The sequence below is a fragment of the Labeo rohita genome, chromosome 15 (assembly GCF_022985175.1).
Source record: "Labeo rohita strain BAU-BD-2019 chromosome 15, IGBB_LRoh.1.0, whole genome shotgun sequence".
In the NCBI taxonomy this organism is placed as follows: domain Eukaryota; kingdom Metazoa; phylum Chordata; class Actinopteri; order Cypriniformes; family Cyprinidae; genus Labeo; species Labeo rohita.
In genome coordinates this window covers 29396836-29415342 of record NC_066883.1, presented here as the reverse complement: position 1 = coordinate 29415342, position 18507 = coordinate 29396836, and the positions used below count along the sequence as shown (strand labels likewise).

The following is an 18507-nucleotide window of genomic DNA, read 5'->3' as shown; positions in this document are numbered from 1 at the left end:
AATTATTTATTTAGTAAAATATAAACATATCTAATTAGTATATGTTCGTAAAAATATTTATTTTGTCCATTATGCAGAGCCCTGTTGTTAAGATGCCAAAAAGCTATAAAATTTAAAATTTAGTTACATTTTAATGCTATAGAGGGTATGCATGTGACGTCACCGTCAGCTGGAGTGGCTGCGGCTCCGCCCACTGAGTGGCAGCATTGGTTTCAACGTGAATGCTGCGACAGAGCACACAAAACACCTCTAAAACCATAACGAGCTTTGCGATTGACTGTACAAATAGATTTGACAAGAAACCTGAGGTGTATTTTTACAGACTGCTGTAAGCTACTGAACAGAGGAGGAAATTAATCGCTGCAATTCATAGAAACAAATGGCAGGGCTCTCAAGTTTTAGAAAAAGTTTGGAGTGAGATTATATCTGTTAGTAGAGGAGTCACTCGAATATTTGCAGCAGCAATTATTCACGCAATTCTCTCCAGTTTTTGCTAGAAGTTAAATTTTTATCTATGGTTCATAATTGACCAGCACAAAATAGAAACTATAACAACTGGTAAGTTTGATTGAAGTCAAATTCATAAAAAAATAAAAAATGTTTTGTATATTTAAAAAATACAAATGTATGAAAAATCAAAGAAATTTGGCCCCAAATGAGCAAATGAACAGCAGTGCTCAATGTACATACTGTAGGCCTACAGATACAGTAGGATTGCAGAACTTGCCCCGAGCATGTCAAGCTGTGTGTGTGAGAGAGAGTACATATTTCAGCTTATGAATGACATTTTGTATTGCAAGTGTTTATTGCACATATTGATGCTTTGATGACAGTGGTAGGGGCTCAAACTTATAGAGTAACTAGTTACATGTAATGGGATTACATCATTTAATTACAAAATGATTGTAACTAATCTGTTACAGTTATTGAGAGAAACAATGTATAGCTACAGTTACTTGTGAAAATTACAAAGGGGGTTACATCTGAATATTGTCACACAGATTTGATTAATATATTTCTCCATTTGCATTGACTGCTCTAAAATAGGAGACAAAAATGTTTCAGAAGTTTCGGACACAAAATAGGACACATGCTTATTTAATAACTTATTTATTTCCAATGTGGGTTTATGTATATGCTTTATTTTTTAAGATGAACTGTTTTTTTTCCAAGGCAGTGTTTCCAGTCATAGCTTAGGATTTGATTATAAAAATGGTATCATAGCTATTAAACTTAATCTTCTGATTTTAAATCTGTATTTAACCTAACCTAACCTAGGTGCTAAAGTTTGATTTTGTGGTGGCTGTGCTTTAAAATTAAATTATAATCTTAATTTAAGTGATGAAGGATTTTGTAAGTCTGACAGTAATTAGTGTTGAGTGCTATATACTCTACAGTTAACCCTGTCTGCTTTAAAAGTTTCAAAAGGATTAACAGTTGAAAACTTTAGTTAGAAATTTAGAAAAGTAATCAAATGTAATCAGTTACATTACTTTTAAAGCAGCTGAAATACACTACTTATTACATTTTAAATAGGGTAACTTGTAATCTGTAACCTATTACATTTTCAAAATAACCTTCCCAACAATGTTGATACATTTAATGTATTTTTGAAATATATATAAAAATTATTTGGATGAATTTGTGTCTTTTATCAGATTTACCAATTTTCAATTATCCTTAGTTTCCAGTAGCCAAAACTTAGTTAAAGCTCCTGGAGAGCTAATAATTTTGCATGAATTTGACTGTATTCCCCAACATCAGCTCTCACTATCTTTGACCATAGGCAAGTGATTTTGTCCAGGAATCGTACAATTAAGGGAAAAAAAAAAACATTAGTAGGGGTTACCTACTGCATTTATTTTGTTAGTTTTTAGTAAATACAAAGGGCAATGTCCGCTGCACAAAATGCTTACACTGCGAGAGAAAGTGGCAGCCCCGCGACCGACGATTCCACTGCCTCGTCCCGTGTGTGAGCGTCCATGTTGCCTAGTGACGAATTTGACTGTAGCGGCCTCACGTAATTTACCCGAAAACAAAAAATTCTAATTAATGATATTTGCTGTTAGGTGGAATTTAACTGTCAAGACAGCTATGAACTCCCACTGCAAACCTGCGCCTCGTCTATTAACATTATATAGCGGGACAAGTTATACCTTACTCAGCGTGAGAAATACGAGGTGTGGCGTGAGAGCGTGTGAACTGGTTGAAATGCGTGTGTCTCACGGTGAATGCGTGAGACTTGAGAGCCCTGAAATGTTCTCCAGGCAGCGAAACACGGATTTGCAGTTATCATTTCATGTTAATATGTTGAATTGTGAAGTAAAATCATATCCTATATATTGTATCATAGTATATCGTATTGACAACTCGTCAACTAAATATTTACCATCTTAAATTCTGTATAATTGGATGTTTTTAAATAAACACTGACAAAAACTATATACGTTTTTCAGCTGGACGATATGACGATATATAACATTGATATAAGTGATCACCGGGGTTTAAACCAACCTATTTTGTATTTACAAAATGAGTTCACAGGCAAATTTGCTTTATTTATTTTCCCCGACGTCAAAATCAGACACATGTAAGTGTCAGAAAACACGATTCCTGGCTGAATCAATATGCATTGACCACTGGATATTTGTGAAGTTGTTAGGAAGATTATATCAAGTTCAGCAACCTTTAGTTTAAACGGATTATCATTTGTTTTACTCGTGTTTTCGCATCTTCCCTATTAAATCCATTCACGCTGAAGGCTCTTTTGCCGCTCAGTCCGGCTGAAGGGGCGTGTCCCGGCGGGAAAGTGACGTCAACGCATACCCTCTATAGAACAAAGGCCGTTTCTCAATACCAAGTACGCAAAGTTCGGACTTGCGTCCTTTGTAGTTCGGACTTGGTAGTTTGACTTGGGAGTACGAACTCCCGAGGACGGGAGGACGCAAGTCGTGTAATTCTGCAAATGGAACAGCAGTGTACTTGATAACGTCTGTCAGCTCGCCTTTTCTACTCCGGTTATGTTCACTGTATGTATTTACAATACGACGAAATATGATATCAACCACCACTGCCTATTTTCGTTTTAATTTAACCATATTAATAGCTGCAAAAATGTAGTTCAGGGAATGTACAACATTACAGTGAAACGAAATGTTATATCAAACAACACTGCCTCTTTTCTGTTTCTGTATCTAAACATTAATAGCGACAAAAATGTGGTTCACGCAACGCGTACACGCATTACAATAAAACGAAGTGATATCAAACACCACTGCCTCTTTGTTTTCTTCAAAACATTAACCACAACCCTCTTTTCGTACTCATTAAAAAAAATTAAAACATATTAATATGTGATTTAGACGATATGTGCACTGTGTATAATACATCTTTACTTTATATATAATAAAATGAGACAAGCACAGCTCTGCCTTTTTTGTTAAATGTCAGTTTTAATTAACAATATTAGCCATTATAAAAGTATAGGTATAACGTATAAGAGACACATGTAATCGGAAATGAAGACAAAAACAATTCAGTCGAATGCATGTTAAAAAGTCAGCATTGAATTACGATTGATAAATAATTTATGAAGCATAACTGTGATAAGATTCACGAGACCATTAATAGATTAACGAGACCAAAAATTAACTGTTAGATTTACCCAAAACGAATTATACCTCTCGATTAACCACTACAGAGACGTGAGGACCAGCGGCAAACGTCAGAAGGACTAGCCGTGGTGAGGCTCTCTCTGCGGGATACACGACCACTGAGCTCCCGGTGTTCGCCTGGAACTCACATGTCCGAAATCGGCGAAACAAATTTTCAAATAGGCGCGGTCTTTGTAAATAAACTGCAGATTTGAGTTTTAAACAACGACATTCTCGCCTGAAATTAAAACTTCATTTCATGACAGAATAACAGTAATATTTTGAAAATTATGCGGGATTTCGCCTCCGCCATTAACGCTCGCTGATTGGTGCGAAATGCATTCTGGGATACATGGCTGCTCAAGTTCGCACAAGTCTCCTCTTGATGCATCCTTGATAAAAGGGGCGGAGCAAGAACACATCCGGGGATTTGAACTGTACTTGGCCAGATGTCAACTTTAAATTGGAACAGTACTTGGGCGACGATTGATGACGTTTCACAAGTCCGCAAGAACACAAGTACAGACAAGAACGCATATTGAGAAACGGCCCAAGTTCGCACAAGTCTCCTCTTGATGCATCCTTGATAAAAGGGGCGGAGCAAGAACACATCCGGGATTTGAACTGTACTTGGCCAGATGTCAACTTTAAATTGGAACAGTACTTGGGCGACGATTGATGACGTTTCACAAGTCCGCAAGAACACAAGTACAGACAAGAACGCATATTGAGAAACGGCCAAAGTATACCCGGCTGCAGCCTGCAGAACGGGGCGGGGCTGCACGTGGGGCGGGGCTACACGCATCTCCCCGCCCACAAATGCTTTCATTGGCTAATGACATGTAATGACGTAGTCAACTCCGTAAACAGGAAATGCGGTTACGAGCATAGTTCAAGCTACGATTCATTCGTGATATTAAATATCTGTTACATATAAAATATTAAACAATATATTATAAATTCGTGATATTACCTTACATACAAAAATAAACAATACATTATGAATTCGTTAATTATCTACAGGTAATATTAATCTATACCAAACATAATACATTATGTTTTCATTTATTATTTTGGGCAAAATTTCATTATTATTTCTAAGCAAGCATCCACTTCCTGCTTTCGACCTGTCATATCTTTGTGCATTAAGAACTATATATCTTAACGATTAATGTTTATTTGCAAATTTAAATTATTGATGGGTTTTTATTTTTATTTATGCATTTACTTGTATTTAATGTATTTTTTTTGTCACCAACTCAACACTTAAAGTTTCTTTGAAAATGTTGTCTTAGAATTATGAATTGATAAAGTGCCATTTTTATAAGAACTACATGACAGCTATTGCTTTGTTCTGATAACAAAACCTTTCACAATAAATTATGTGTACATGTAGAGATAAATTATAGAGATTATCTCATGTTAAAGAAAGTTGGAAGTCCAAAAGCGTTGGACTAAACAATATATGAAGAGGAATAAACTCAAAGAACATGAGAATAATGCAGTTTGAGTATTTCATTTTATTGGTCATACAAAACAGCAGTTTAACATCACTGTTTTATTAGCAGAGGCCCACCTGTTGTGTCTTCCGTTGTTTACACGAGGGCAGTCTTATTTTAACTACTTCACATCTCCTTATACAATCGCTCATTAGTGACATAATGAACGCAATGTTGTAATCAAACATTACAACTAATCAAATAAGACAAAACTCGTAGCTCAACTACTCACCAAAACAGCAACAAACGAGTGGAAATAAAAAAAATCCTGCTGAGGGCGTTGGCGTCATTAACCAATGATATAATTTGTGGGCGGGGCGACACATGTAGCCCTGCCCCACATGCAGCTCCACCCCGTTCTGCAGGCTGCAGCCAGGACCTTCCCGTCAATGTCAGAATGATTGAGATGGCCAATCAAATTAAAGTAGGCGGGATTTTCGGGTTCCAGAAGCAGAGCGCGAATTCCAGCGGGAAGCGTCAGTTTAATGTTGACAGAGAGTGAGGTAAGATTGAAGCTGCGATAAATTCAATATCCGACTACTGTTTTAGGACAGAAATGTTGAACGACCTACAGAAATATCTGGGGATGCAAACTACTCGACTCTTTTCCCTCAAATTTGACCGTTTGAATTGAAAATATGGTGTAGTTTGATTCATGTAGCGTTAGAGATGTAATGATTCACTGAATTCACGACACGATACGATTGACCGACAACGTTTCTGATTACACAATACGATTTTTTCATGATTTTTAAAACAAAATGAGATTTAAGACAAATGAAAGTGAAAAGAAAATACCAAACTTTTCTAAAGACAGTCGGTTCCTCTCAGATATACATTAATAGAGGGTTTGCACTTACGTCATAGTTTGGTCAGTTACCCGGATGCGCGGCCATATTAGAGATACTTAGATGTAAACAACAGCATGGCTTGCACAGTTAATGTACTACTGAATACGTTGCTCTGCTAATTTATGCTGTCTAAACCATGGAAAAAATGTGTGGAAGCTGCTTAATCATATAGAGAAGGTCTTAGTAAGTAGGAAAGGGCACAATATTTTGACAGACTAAAGTTAATAGGTGGTAAGGATATGTACAAGTAGAATTAATTAAGATATTAGCCTAATATTTCACCTGCCTGACTGGAAATAATAAGAACAAACATAAGGTTGTCAAGATCTTTGGCCTGGATATCCTGGTTCAGTTTGGCCAACCACAAACGCCTTTTGTTCCTCAAACAGTTTTTAGCACTCTTCTCCTTGATTTGTTATAACTTTTGGCAGTTTATAGTACTCCAAATGTTTTCCTGGTCCAACCGATTAGTATGGCCGAAAACATGACAAGAATTTACCATTTTCAGCCGCAATAATTAACAAAATATGCGAGTTCTGTTCGGTTCAGTGGCATTCCGTGCCACCAATATGGCCAGTTGATAACGTGTCGTGAAAACGCTATGTACTGCCAAAACAGAATGTGACGGGACAACATGTTTTGGATTTTCGGCATATAAGGGAATAACACACATTAAACAAAAAGAGTAAATGTGTGCGTTTAAAATATTGCTTGCAAATAGTTCAAAAAGATAACTTTCTAACTAGAATTAGTCTAAGAGTTTCCTTCACCATTCTATTTCTTTGTACTTTATAAAAATAGAATAGGTACCTCAGATGTTCAAGACATGGTTACACCCTTGATGTAATTCAATCTACATCTATGACGCCTAGGTCAGATAATACATTTTATCAATTGTATGTTTTTTTTTTTAATCTAGAAAATTGTTGTCATAAGTTCAGCAGTTTAATCATCTCCAGCAAACAGCACTTTGATCATAACTGGGTGGTTCCTTTACCATTTAGTACTGGCAACCGCTCTTAACATCCCCTTCCTCATACATCATCCCTGCAGATGATCCACATTTTCAGTCTGGGAAGTTCCCCATGGCCTCATTTTGACATGATTCACGCTCATTCAGCATATTTGCACATATTTACAGTTCTGTTATAGCTCACACTCCTTTTTCAGCAGTTCTAAGTGGTACTGTAGGATGCCACCGTTTTTAGAGAAAGAGAGTGTCATAATGCATTATTAGCATTTTACCATAAGGATTGAGGCAGTAGATTAATAATGACCTCAAAGCAGGATGTGAGGGTTTTACTGTTTCCACCGAAGTATCTGATCTCAGCCCCTGGATTTGACTAATGGCCATCATCTGGCTGAGTACATGTAGGAGTTTTTTTTTTCTCCTTTGTTGAAATAGTGCCTGTAGATTTTGGCCCCAGGTTATGATAGACCTGAATTACATCTATCATCCTCAGGTGCAACAATGTTTTTTCATTATTCAGTATTTTTAATGTACATGTCCCTGCTTGTTTCTTTGTAAAACAGATGAGCAAATAGAATGTGGATCTTTATGGTCTGAAAGCTATTCACTTTATTAGAAGTCAATGAATCATCAGAGTGGTTTTCAAACTGATGTTTCAAGGTTAAAAAAACATACATACAGTTGCTTTAACCATTCCGGCCAAAAGAATTGACTGAAATTAAATTAACTTTCACGTTCCTTTTGTTTGCTCAAGATGTTATTCTGTTGTGTAGCCGGCACAAAAAAAAAACGTTAAAAAATGCCCTCATTGCTCATTTTTTACATAGCTGCCTAATCACCTATAATTGGGACACCTGCTTAGAAAACATAGCATATTACAAGTTGTTTTCTGCACATCATTATGTCCCAAGTTAGTAAGTGTTGTAAAATCAGTGTTATTAGAAATCTAGACACTTGTCTGTTTAATAATGTGTACTTTACAGAGGTGTGGAGTTGCAAAGTCACATTTTAAGAATCTTGTCACTCTATTACTGTGTTATATGGGTGACAGCTGCCATTAACAGGACATGCCTACACTTGCAGCCCTTAAGATATTTTTCTCTTTGCACCTCTGGACTTAATAATGCATCCTAATGCTATTTTGTTTTCTTAATACATGTATAATTACATTTAAAGGTCATTTATAGTCAATCTAATATTAAAAGTCGTTCATGTGCAGTATCTTTTCATTGCGCCTTTTAACTGGGTTCTGGCTGCACCACAGGAAAACCAACAGAACAGATTGACTGTTTTTCATGTGATGACGCTGCTAAGCTACAAAAAAAATCCCCTAACAGCTGAGCAAAACATACAGATCATTTTGTTTTTGATTAAACAATAGACCTTAGTCAGTCAGTTTTTGACAGGAATGAAAATAGGGCGGTGAGGGATAGAAGTACAGTGGGTTGTACTGTTGAATTTCTGTTTAATAGCATAGCGATTGTTCAGCTGACGTTCGGCTTTTAATTTCCAAAAAAAAGACAAAACTCCACTAAACAGTTTTGAAAGTTTTGGACTTTTATCCACATTATTTTTCTATGCAAAAGCAAGCTGTTTTCTGGTAATGTGTGAGACTTCCGGTTCATAAGCCGCTGTAGGAAAATAACGAAAAGAATAACAAAGTGTAATAAACAGTAAAACTGTTTGCACTACAAACCATTGTGTTCATATTATACATCGGATAATACATTAAAATAATATGGTAAGACACACCAATTTGCAAAAACAAGCTGTTTGTACAGCTAAAAATAGTTGGACGCAGATGAGACCGGAAGCCAGACACATTACATTTACAAATGGCCTCACCCGCTCTTACGGGAAAAATAAGGTGGATAGAGTGTGTGCAAAAATAACTTAAAAACTAATATTGTGAAACATTAGTACAAAGTGAAATGACCTTACTTTAATATATTTTAAGATATTGTAATATCTTTTAAAATCAAACTTTTTCTGTGATGGCAGTAATAGTCTATAAACTAGATGAGTAAAGTTTAAAGACAAACTTTAAAGTTGGCTTGAAAAAGCCAGACCAACCCTGCTGAAAACAAAACAAAACAGCTAAAACCAGCCTAAGCTGGTTGGCTGGTTTTAGCTGGTCAGCAGGCTGGTTTTAGAGGGGTTTTGGCCACTTCCTTAGCTGGTGAGGCTGGAAGACCAGCTAGAACAGCCAGCTAAAACCAGCTTAAATCAGCTAAGACCAGCCAACCAGGCTGGTTTTAGCAGGGGGTTTTTTTCAGCAGGGAAAAGGTTTGAAATGTTTTAAAAGCTTTTAGCCTGAGTTAACTTGCTATTAGCATGGTTTAGCACATTGCTAGCATGATTTAAAACATTGTTAGGGTGATTTAGCATGTTGCTATCATGATTTACCACACTGGTATCATGTTGCTAGCATCTTTCTAACATGATTAACATGCTGCCAGCATGCTTCTAGCATGATTAACCTGTTGCTTGTATATTTCTAGCATGATTAGCATGCTTTTAGGATGATTAACATGTTGTTAGCATGTTGCTAACATGTTTTTAGCATCATAAACATGTTTTTAGCTTGATTAGCATGTTTCTAGCATGTTTTTAGCTTGATTAGCATGTTGCGCAAATGTTTCTAGCATAATTACAATAACAAGCTGCTTTAGCAAAAAAGTAAAAAACCAGCTAAAACCAGTTGATTCAGTAAACAGCTTATAAGTAGCTAAAATCAGTTGCTGATGTAGAAAAAAAAGTTAAAACCACCTAATTTAGCCAAATAAATAAAAACTTACAAAACCAACTAAACTCAGCTAATTTAACAACAACAAACCAGCTAAACCCAGCTGATTTTACACACACACAAAAGCTAAAAACCAGCTGATTTAAGCCTGCCTGGTTTTTAAGCAGGTCTCCCAGCTTGACCAGCTAGAAAGTAGCCAAAATCACTTTAAAACCTACCCAATGCTTAGGCTGGTTTTAGCCATTTTTTTTAGTAGGGAGTTGTTAAGCTTTACTACAGCAATAGATAACTTACATACACCATAAGTCTCATTGTACAAAAGTTTTCACCCACTCAATGAAAGTCTATGGGACTTGGGGTGGTTTTGTTAGTCTGGTTTTAGAAAACCGTAAACCGGATCAGTTACAAAAGATCAAAACAACTAACTTCAGAACAGTCTGAAGGTCTGACCCAAGTTTGGTGGTTGTAGCTTTAAAGCACTAAGAGGAGATACTGACTACATTTTGGCACAGAAGAAGAAGCTTTTTTTTTTTTTTCAAGCCAACGTAATTCTGTCTATTTTAACAGTCTATTTTATTCAAAAATAGGTACTCAAACAATAAATGTGGTTTTGGCACTGTTTAATGTGGACAGATTGCCATTGCGCCTCAGTTCAAGAAATGGCAGAACACGTCATCTCATCCGCTTAATACCAGTTTCAGCACACACAAAAAAACCCATGAATAAACAAATAAAAGGTATGTTAAAAGAAAAGTACAACTTGCCAAAATCCGTATCCTGTCTCATGTCAACCGCACAAAGACGTCAAGATGACAACTTGTAAACAATGTCACAAAACATCACATTTACCTCAGAAAAAAATATTCAGTGACCACAAACTTGTTAGTCAGCTATAAAAATGAACTCTAAAGAGGAGCATTTTGCTAAATATATGCACCACATAACATATTCATTATCATTTTTACTGTTCATCAGTGTTTAATTTATGTATAAATAAGTCTGTAAAGTTTATATGACAGCCACTACTGTATTTAAAAACTTAAACATACTGTCCCTGATATATATCCCGAAATAATCTATTTCGAATCGAATTGAATCAAATCGCAAGCTTGTGAATCAAAATCAAATCGAAGCATCATCAGGAATATTTATTGGTAATTGTGTAGTAAAAAATGTGTTGACGGCACCTGTTTAAACACCCGTTTTGCTGTCTGTGTATACTTTAGACCTTATATTTGCTAAATTTCCTCTATGCCTTAACGTCTGTACAGGTTTAGGAGTCATATGCCAGGTGTTAGTCAAAACGGAATGGCTATGATTCATATCGCGTCTGGAAATATTAATAGCCACCTTAAAAATGAATCCAAAGGAGTTGGCATGAAGTTTTGTCACCATTTAGGTCTAAAAATAGATTTCTTGTGTATTTTTTCAGTCACAAATGAGCAAGACTGAGAAGTATGTTGGTAGGTCTTCAAAAACTTGAGAAAAATCAAAACAAGAAGTACAAACATGACTTTATAACCTGTCATTACTCATCTCCTTTACCAAAATGAGTCAAGAAATCACTTGCTGCCAAAAGTAGCACCGCAGCAGTGATATCATTGCCCACTCAGGTGTCCTAAAAGCAGTTTTTAACCACATTCTGCTGGCTGTGTGGTTAGAGGAAGTGGCGGATTGGCCAAGGTACTTTTTACATGAATCACAAACAATTTTTGACGGGTCCGAACACTATAAAGATCCCAGTCAGACTGTGCAGAACATCATCCGGACAACATGGAGCTCACAGCTGTGGTTTTGTTGGTGATTGCTGCATATGCTTTAGCAAAACCTATCGCAACCGAGGAGGAAGACAAATTGTTATTAGCTGAGGTAAGAAGCGCATTTAATTCTTTAAAATATTATGAGTTTTGCTTTTTAATTTTAATGTTTGATGTTAACGTTTAATTTATTTTTTTGTAGAAATATCTTCGAAGGTTCTATGGCATGCCAGCTGGTCTCCAGGGAAATGGAAAAGTGTCTGATTTCATGCACCAGAAGATTCGAGAGATGCAAGCGTTCTTCAAGTTGGAAGTGACGGGAAAGCTGGACGACAATACTTTGGACATCATGGAAATGGCTCGCTGTGGCGTTCCAGATGTGGCTGAATATAACCACTTTCCCCGGGACCTCAAATGGGAATCCACAAATGTGACTTTCAGGTTTGTGTTTGCACATTAAAGAATTGAATAATACGATAAAAAGGCAGATTTGGTTTCAAAAACCGTCTTTTGTTCACAGGATTCTGAACTACACTCCAGACCTGAAGAAGGCGGATGTGGACAGAGCCATTCGAAATGCTTTTAACGTCTGGAGCAAGGTGACTCCACTGAGGTTTAAGAAACTGTATGAGGGAAATGCTGATATCATGATCAGCTTTGGAGCAAAAGGTACTACTAGCATTGTTAAAGTATTCATTAAAGTGGGAATGAAATGCATGATATTTCCTCTGGTTCTTTTTTTGTCAATCACCATGCTTTTTTTGTATGCAAATGACAGAACATGGAGATTTCAACCCATTTGATGGACCTGAGGGGCTTCTTGCTCATGCATATCCACCTGGAATAGGCATTGGTGGCGATACACACTTTGATGAGGATGAAAACTGGACCAAAGACTTTCACGGTACAAAAATATATAAATAGATCAAATAAAATTTAGTTTTCATCTCTTTTGCTCACAAAGGCTGCATTTATTAGATCAAACATACAGTATAACCAGCAATATTGCAAAGTATTATTGCAATTTAAAACTGTTTTCTATATTAATGTATTTTAAAATGTAATTTATTCCTGTGATGCAAAGCTGAATTTTTAGCATCATTACTTCAGTCTTAGAAATCATTCAAAATGTTTGATTTCTAATCATAGTAATCTTTCCTATGTTCTTTGCAGCATTCAATCTCTACTTGGTTGCGGCCCATGAGTTCGGTCATGCTCTCGGTATGGCCCATTCCTCTGATCCAGGGTCACTGATGTACCCCGTGTACTCTTACGACAGGGGTTACCCTCTGTCTGAAGATGACATTAAGGGAATCCAGTCTCTCTATGGTGAGTAATATATAATTTTGATGAAAAGGTAATTCTAGAAAGCTTTACATCGTCCTGATTTGGTCATCGCTTTTGGGTTAATTGCAGGTGAAAACCCAGACCACGATAAATTCAAGCCTAAACCAGACGCTCCAACCAAATGTGATCCTGAACTGAGTTTTGATGCCGTCACTGAACTCCGCGGAGAGACAATCATTTTTAAAGACAGGTGCAAAAATAGTCTATGGTTCATTGTCATATTTTTAAACTCTTATATAATGTGTTACTAATATGGCTCCCTTTTTGTTGTTGGCAGGTTTTACTGGCGGCTACATCCACAAATGCCTGAGCCTGAACAAACTCTCATTAAAAATACTTGGCCTGAATTACCAAACAAAGTAGATGCTGCCTACGAGAACCCAGAGAAAGATATTGTCATCATATTCAGTGGTGAGTTTTAAGATTTAAATATCAAATTATTAGTCATGTTATTTTATCTTTGTTTAGCTAAACTTTTTGTTATTTATATACTATTGCAGTGTTTATTCATATTTTAAATAAGTTTTCATTTTCATATTTTTTGTTTCAATTTAATTTTAGTGTGTTTTAGAGTGTGTTTTTGTCATTTTTATTTTTTAATGTATTTAATTGTTTATTGAATTAGTAGTTTTGGTAATACTTTACAATAAGGTTCCATTAGTTAATGTTAGTTAATGTATTAACTAATATGAACAAACAATGAACAATACATTACAGTAATTATTCATTTTGTTAATGTTAGTTAAAAAAATACAGTTGTTCATTGTTAGTTCATGGTAGTTCACAGAGCATTGACTAATGTTAACAAACACAACTTGTGCTTTTAATAATGCATTAGTAAATGCTGAAATTAACTAAGATTAATAAATGCTGTATACATTTTTATTCATTCCTAGTTCATGTTAACTAAAGTAGTTAAGTAATGTTGACTAATAAACCTTATTATAAAGTGTTACCATAGTTTTTTAGTACTTAAAGTAAATGAGAAGTGTTGCCTTAGCAAGATTTTATTTTATTTTATTTATAATGTATATTTTATTTCAAGTAATCATATTTTTTATGGTTTTGTTTTAGTTAAAGACAAAACCCTGACGTGAAACCCTGAAGTACTAAAAACACCTAAAAATAAATAAAAGTTAAAAACTAAAACTACATAGGCATGTTTAAGTAAACTAATATAAATGATGTAAACACACAACAAAATTACTAAAACTTGAACTTTAATTAAAATTAAAACTAAATATAACATTTAAAAATGTAAAAAGTTTTTTAATCTGTTTTTATATGTGACCCTTCCTGGACCACAAAACCAGTCTTAAGTATCACTGTATATTTGTAGCAATAGTCAGCAGTACATTGTGTGGGTCAAAATTATCAAATTTTCTTTTAAAAATCATCAGGACATTAAGTAAAGATCATGTTCCATGAAGATATTTTGTAAATTTCCTACTGTAAATATATCAAAACTTAATTTTTGATTAGTAATATGCATTGCTAAGAACTTCATTTGGACAACTTCAAAGGTGATTTTCTCAATATTTTTTTTTGGCACCCTCAGATATCAGATTTTTAAATAGTTGTATCTCGGCCTAATATTGTCCTATCATAACAATATACACATCAATGGAAAGCTTATTTATTCAGCTTTCAGATTAAGTATACATCATTTTTAAAAAAATATCCTTACTGTTTTTTTGGTCCAGGGTGACATTTATTTCCTTGTCTTTATTTCACTAAATGAAGACATTTTTAGTTGTTTTAGTTTTATTAAAAATACCCGTACAACACTTACAGATACATTTTTATTGTTAAATTAACTAGAATATTTTTATGATTGAAAAATATTACAGGTATCCGAATGTGGGCTCTCAATGGCTACACTCTGGTTGACGGCTATCCAAAATACATCCACACACTGGGTCTTCCAAAGACCGTCCGCAAAATAGACGCAGCAGTGAACATCCGAGACACGCGCAAGACTCTGCTTTTCGCAGATGAAGAATACTGGAGGTATGTTACAAACCTCAAAACCTCCAAATATAATTGCTTTTTGAATATTTTGAATCCATAAGCAAATCTGACACTGAATGAAATGCAATCGCTAATGTGAGCTGTATCTCATCTCCAGTTATGATGAGGAGAAAGGCACAATGGACAGTGGATACCCACGATCCATTGAGAAAGACTTCCCTGGAATAGGAGACGAAGTGGATGCTGCTGCATATCATTATGGTATGTGCAAATTCATAATGTTGCATGACTTTCTTATTGTGTCAGGTAATATATTTGAACAAAGTCTGAATGCCTAAATGAAATTAATTGTTGTTTCTGTTTTTTAACAGGATATTTGTACTTCTATCATGAGCACATTCAGTTTGAATACAGTTTTAGCTCTCGGAAAGTCATGCGCATCATGAGGGCCAACTCCATACTCAACTGTTAAGCGTTTATAATGTAGACGTGCATTGAACTGTCAATCATTATCAACTGCTGTGAAAATGTTTTCAACTACTGAGCTGGTAAATCAGTAGAAATTCTCCATTCTTTTCAAATGTATTTATAGACCATGATTCAGGAATCATGTCTGGGATATTTTGGTAAAATTAACTTCTGTATGATTCTGGATATGCATCCAGTAGGAAGCAAAAAAATATGTTCTGATTGAACTGAAAACTGTAAATGTGTTATGACCTCTCCAATACCACTGTTAAAAAAAAATAAACAAAAAATTCTTATGAATATTTTTGTGGTGAGTTATTAATATGAATTTGTCACATGAGTATAAATGGGCACATAGGTGAATAAATACAGTAAATAATAAGTAAAAGATGTATGTATATGGCATGGAATGATCAACTAAATAAGTAGACTGTACTTACAATCAGCAGCAAAAAAAAAAAACACTACCAGTCAAAAGTTTTTGAACAGTAAGATTTTTAATGCTTTTTAAAGAAGTCTCTTCTGCTCACCAAGCCTGCATTTATTTGATCCAGAATACAGAAAAAACAGTAAAATTTTAAAATATTTTTTAAATAACTGTCTTCTATTTTAATATATTTTAAAACGTAATTTATTCCTGATTTCAAAGCTGAATTTTTAGCATCATTACTCCAGAAATCATTCTAATATTCTGATGTGCTGCTCAAAGAACATGTATTATTATTAATATTATATATAATTATATTAAATTTATTCAAATAGAAAGCAGATATTTTAAATAGTAAAAATAATGAACAATTTAACTGTTTTTGCTGTACTTTGGATCAAACAAATCCAGGCTTGGTGAGCGGAAGAGACGTCTTTAAAAAACATTAAAAATCATACTGTTCAAAAACTTTTGACTGGTAGTGTAAATGTAAATTATACACCATATCAGTACATCCATAGTAAAAAAATGAAAATGCATCAAAATTTATCATCATAAAAAGATTGTTTGTTTCTGCCATGACTAATAAACACATGAAAACCATGAGTTCCTTCATGGTTCTGGGTCAAACTATGGACACATGTTTTGTTTTTATTCTCTTTTCCTAGCATCTGACCCTGTTGATGGTATCTGTGACTAGACTAAACGCTTTTGGCGATGAGACGAGTGAAAACATTCTAAAAAAGCTGCTCTGAATTACTCTCAGCAGTCATGGAGTTTGGCTGCCTGCGGTGTTTACAGAGGACTTCAGTTAAAACCCACGTGTTACCACATATGTTTGCATATGTGCCTGCGCAAATATCCTGTTGTGAGAGAGAGAAAAGTTGGGGATTTTATAGGAAAACAGTATTTTAATAATCATCAGAAATGAAAATGCAAAGTTTGAGAAGATTTAAGTTAATATATCTGGATCTATATTCAGTATTTTAACTATAGCAAGGCTTCTTTTTATAAAAAAAAAGTCATGAAAAAAATGATAAAATTATATGTCATATTTCATTATCATTTGCTTGCAGTAATACCGTGATATATATAGAAATGAACCCTAAACAGTTTGAAAATGACAGAAATGCACTCACTCAAAGCCAGTTCCAGTGGTTTACCAGCAGTCTCTACTAGGAGGATTTGAAGATTCCACTTCTTTATGCATATTTCCTATGTGTACTTTATATACATGTTGTTATCCTTCAGAACAAAATATGGTTATTTAGATCAGTGTTATTGTTGTAAGAATGGTGATAGTGTTTCTTCACAAAAGAGGATCTAAGTGGTGACTGACACATTCTGTGGTTAAACTGGAGGAACGCAGTGAGTTGTCACATCTGGTTTAAGGGAAATTTGTAATTATACTATTTTTGTTGACAATATTCCACCAATACACTGAAACAGTAACGTAAATGACAGCGTAAGCTATAATCGTACTATTTCATAACACGTTCAATGCCTTTATTCAGGAAGGACACATTGAATTGATAAAAAAAAAAAACAGTAGATGCATTTATGTTATAACAAAAGTATACCAGTCAAAAGTTTTTGAACAGTATGATCTTAATGCTTTTTAAAGAGGTCTCTTCTGTTCATCAAGCCTGCATTTATTTGATTCAAAGTACAGCAAAAACAGTACAATTTTGCAATATTTTTATTATTTAAAATAACTGCTTTCTATTTTAATATATTTTAAAATGTCATTTATTTCTTGATTTCAATATATATGATCTCAAAGCTAATTTTTAGCATCATAACTCCAGTCTTTAGTGTCACATGATCCTTTAGAAGTCATTCTTATATTCTGATTTGCTGTTCGAGAAACTTTATTTATTTATTTATTTTTTAATATCAATATTTAAAACAGTTGAGTACATTTTCTTGTCAGGATTCTTTGATGAATAGAAAAAAAAATATATATATATACATATAATTATTAAATATAATAAAAAAATAAAAAGCTTTTGTAACATTATACACTATACCATTCAAAAGCTTGTCAGTATTTAAAAAAAAAAATGGGGGGGAAAAAGAAATTAATACTTTTATTTAGCAAGAATGCTTTAAATTAATCAAAAGTGATGATAAAGACATTTATAATGTTACAAAAATTTTCTGTTTATAATGTGAAGGATCCTTAGATCCTTCCATGCAAATTATTGTGTTGTGTTTAAATTTTATGTTTGTTTTTAATTTCATTTATAATCATTTATTTACATAATCATTTAATAATCATTTTATAATCATTAATCATTCACATAATTCATATTTAATTATTTATTTGATTATTTAAGTATTTATCATTTATTCATTTACTCATATATATTGTTCATTTATATTATTCATTTATATGTTTTTATATTTTATATTTCTTATTATTTTCCTTGCTTATGCATTTTCATTATTGTTCAGTTCCATGATTGCGGGGTTTCATGAATTGTTTGGTCTAAGAAATAGATAACGGGGATGTTTATGGAAATTCAAGGTTTATGGGATGTTGAATCCGTTTGATATATCATTGTTCTTTGAGCTGTACTCCTCAGACGAAGTTTGAACATTGAAACATGCGCAACTAAAACTGTTCAATAAATTCTGTTATACCTTTTTTACCATCATCACTTCGTCTCCTGCTTCTGCTCTTTTCTGGCTTTCATCAATCAACTTCATAACTGACAGAAACCTGCTTGTTAGTGGGGTTGGGGTAAACAACAGCTTGCTGACTAGTTGTTCTGTTACCAAAGACTGATATATTTCTGACGGGATCTGGTGTCCG

General features: G+C 34.3%; 1 protein-coding gene across 1 annotated transcript; it reads left to right on the top strand.

The window, feature by feature from the left end:
* The first annotated feature begins 11425 nt into the window (after nt 1–11425).
* On the top strand, nt 11426–15542 carry mmp13b (matrix metallopeptidase 13b). Its single transcript, XM_051129667.1, has 10 exons — nt 11426–11588; nt 11679–11917; nt 11997–12145; nt 12255–12380; nt 12650–12805; nt 12893–13013; nt 13101–13234; nt 14674–14833; nt 14952–15055; nt 15166–15542. The coding sequence occupies exons 1-10, from the start codon at nt 11493–11495 to the stop codon at nt 15264–15266; spliced, it is 1386 nt and encodes a 461-aa protein (XP_050985624.1). The 5' UTR covers nt 11426–11492; the 3' UTR covers nt 15267–15542.
* Nucleotides 15543–18507: the final 2965 nt, after the last annotated feature.

What these genes read in the sequence shown, in the direction of transcription:
- mmp13b (XM_051129667.1), top strand. Translation starts at nt 11,493, where the DNA reads ATGGAGCTCACAGCTGTGGTTTTGTTGGTGATTGCTGCATATGCTTTA. An exon ending in CTGGACCAAAGACTTTCACG is followed by an intron (nt 12,381 to 12,649) that starts GTACAAAAATAT and finishes TGTTCTTTGCAG; the next exon opens with CATTCAATCTCTACTTGGTT. An exon ending in GCAGATGAAGAATACTGGAG is followed by an intron (nt 14,834 to 14,951) that starts GTATGTTACAAA and finishes TCTCATCTCCAG; the next exon opens with TTATGATGAGGAGAAAGGCA.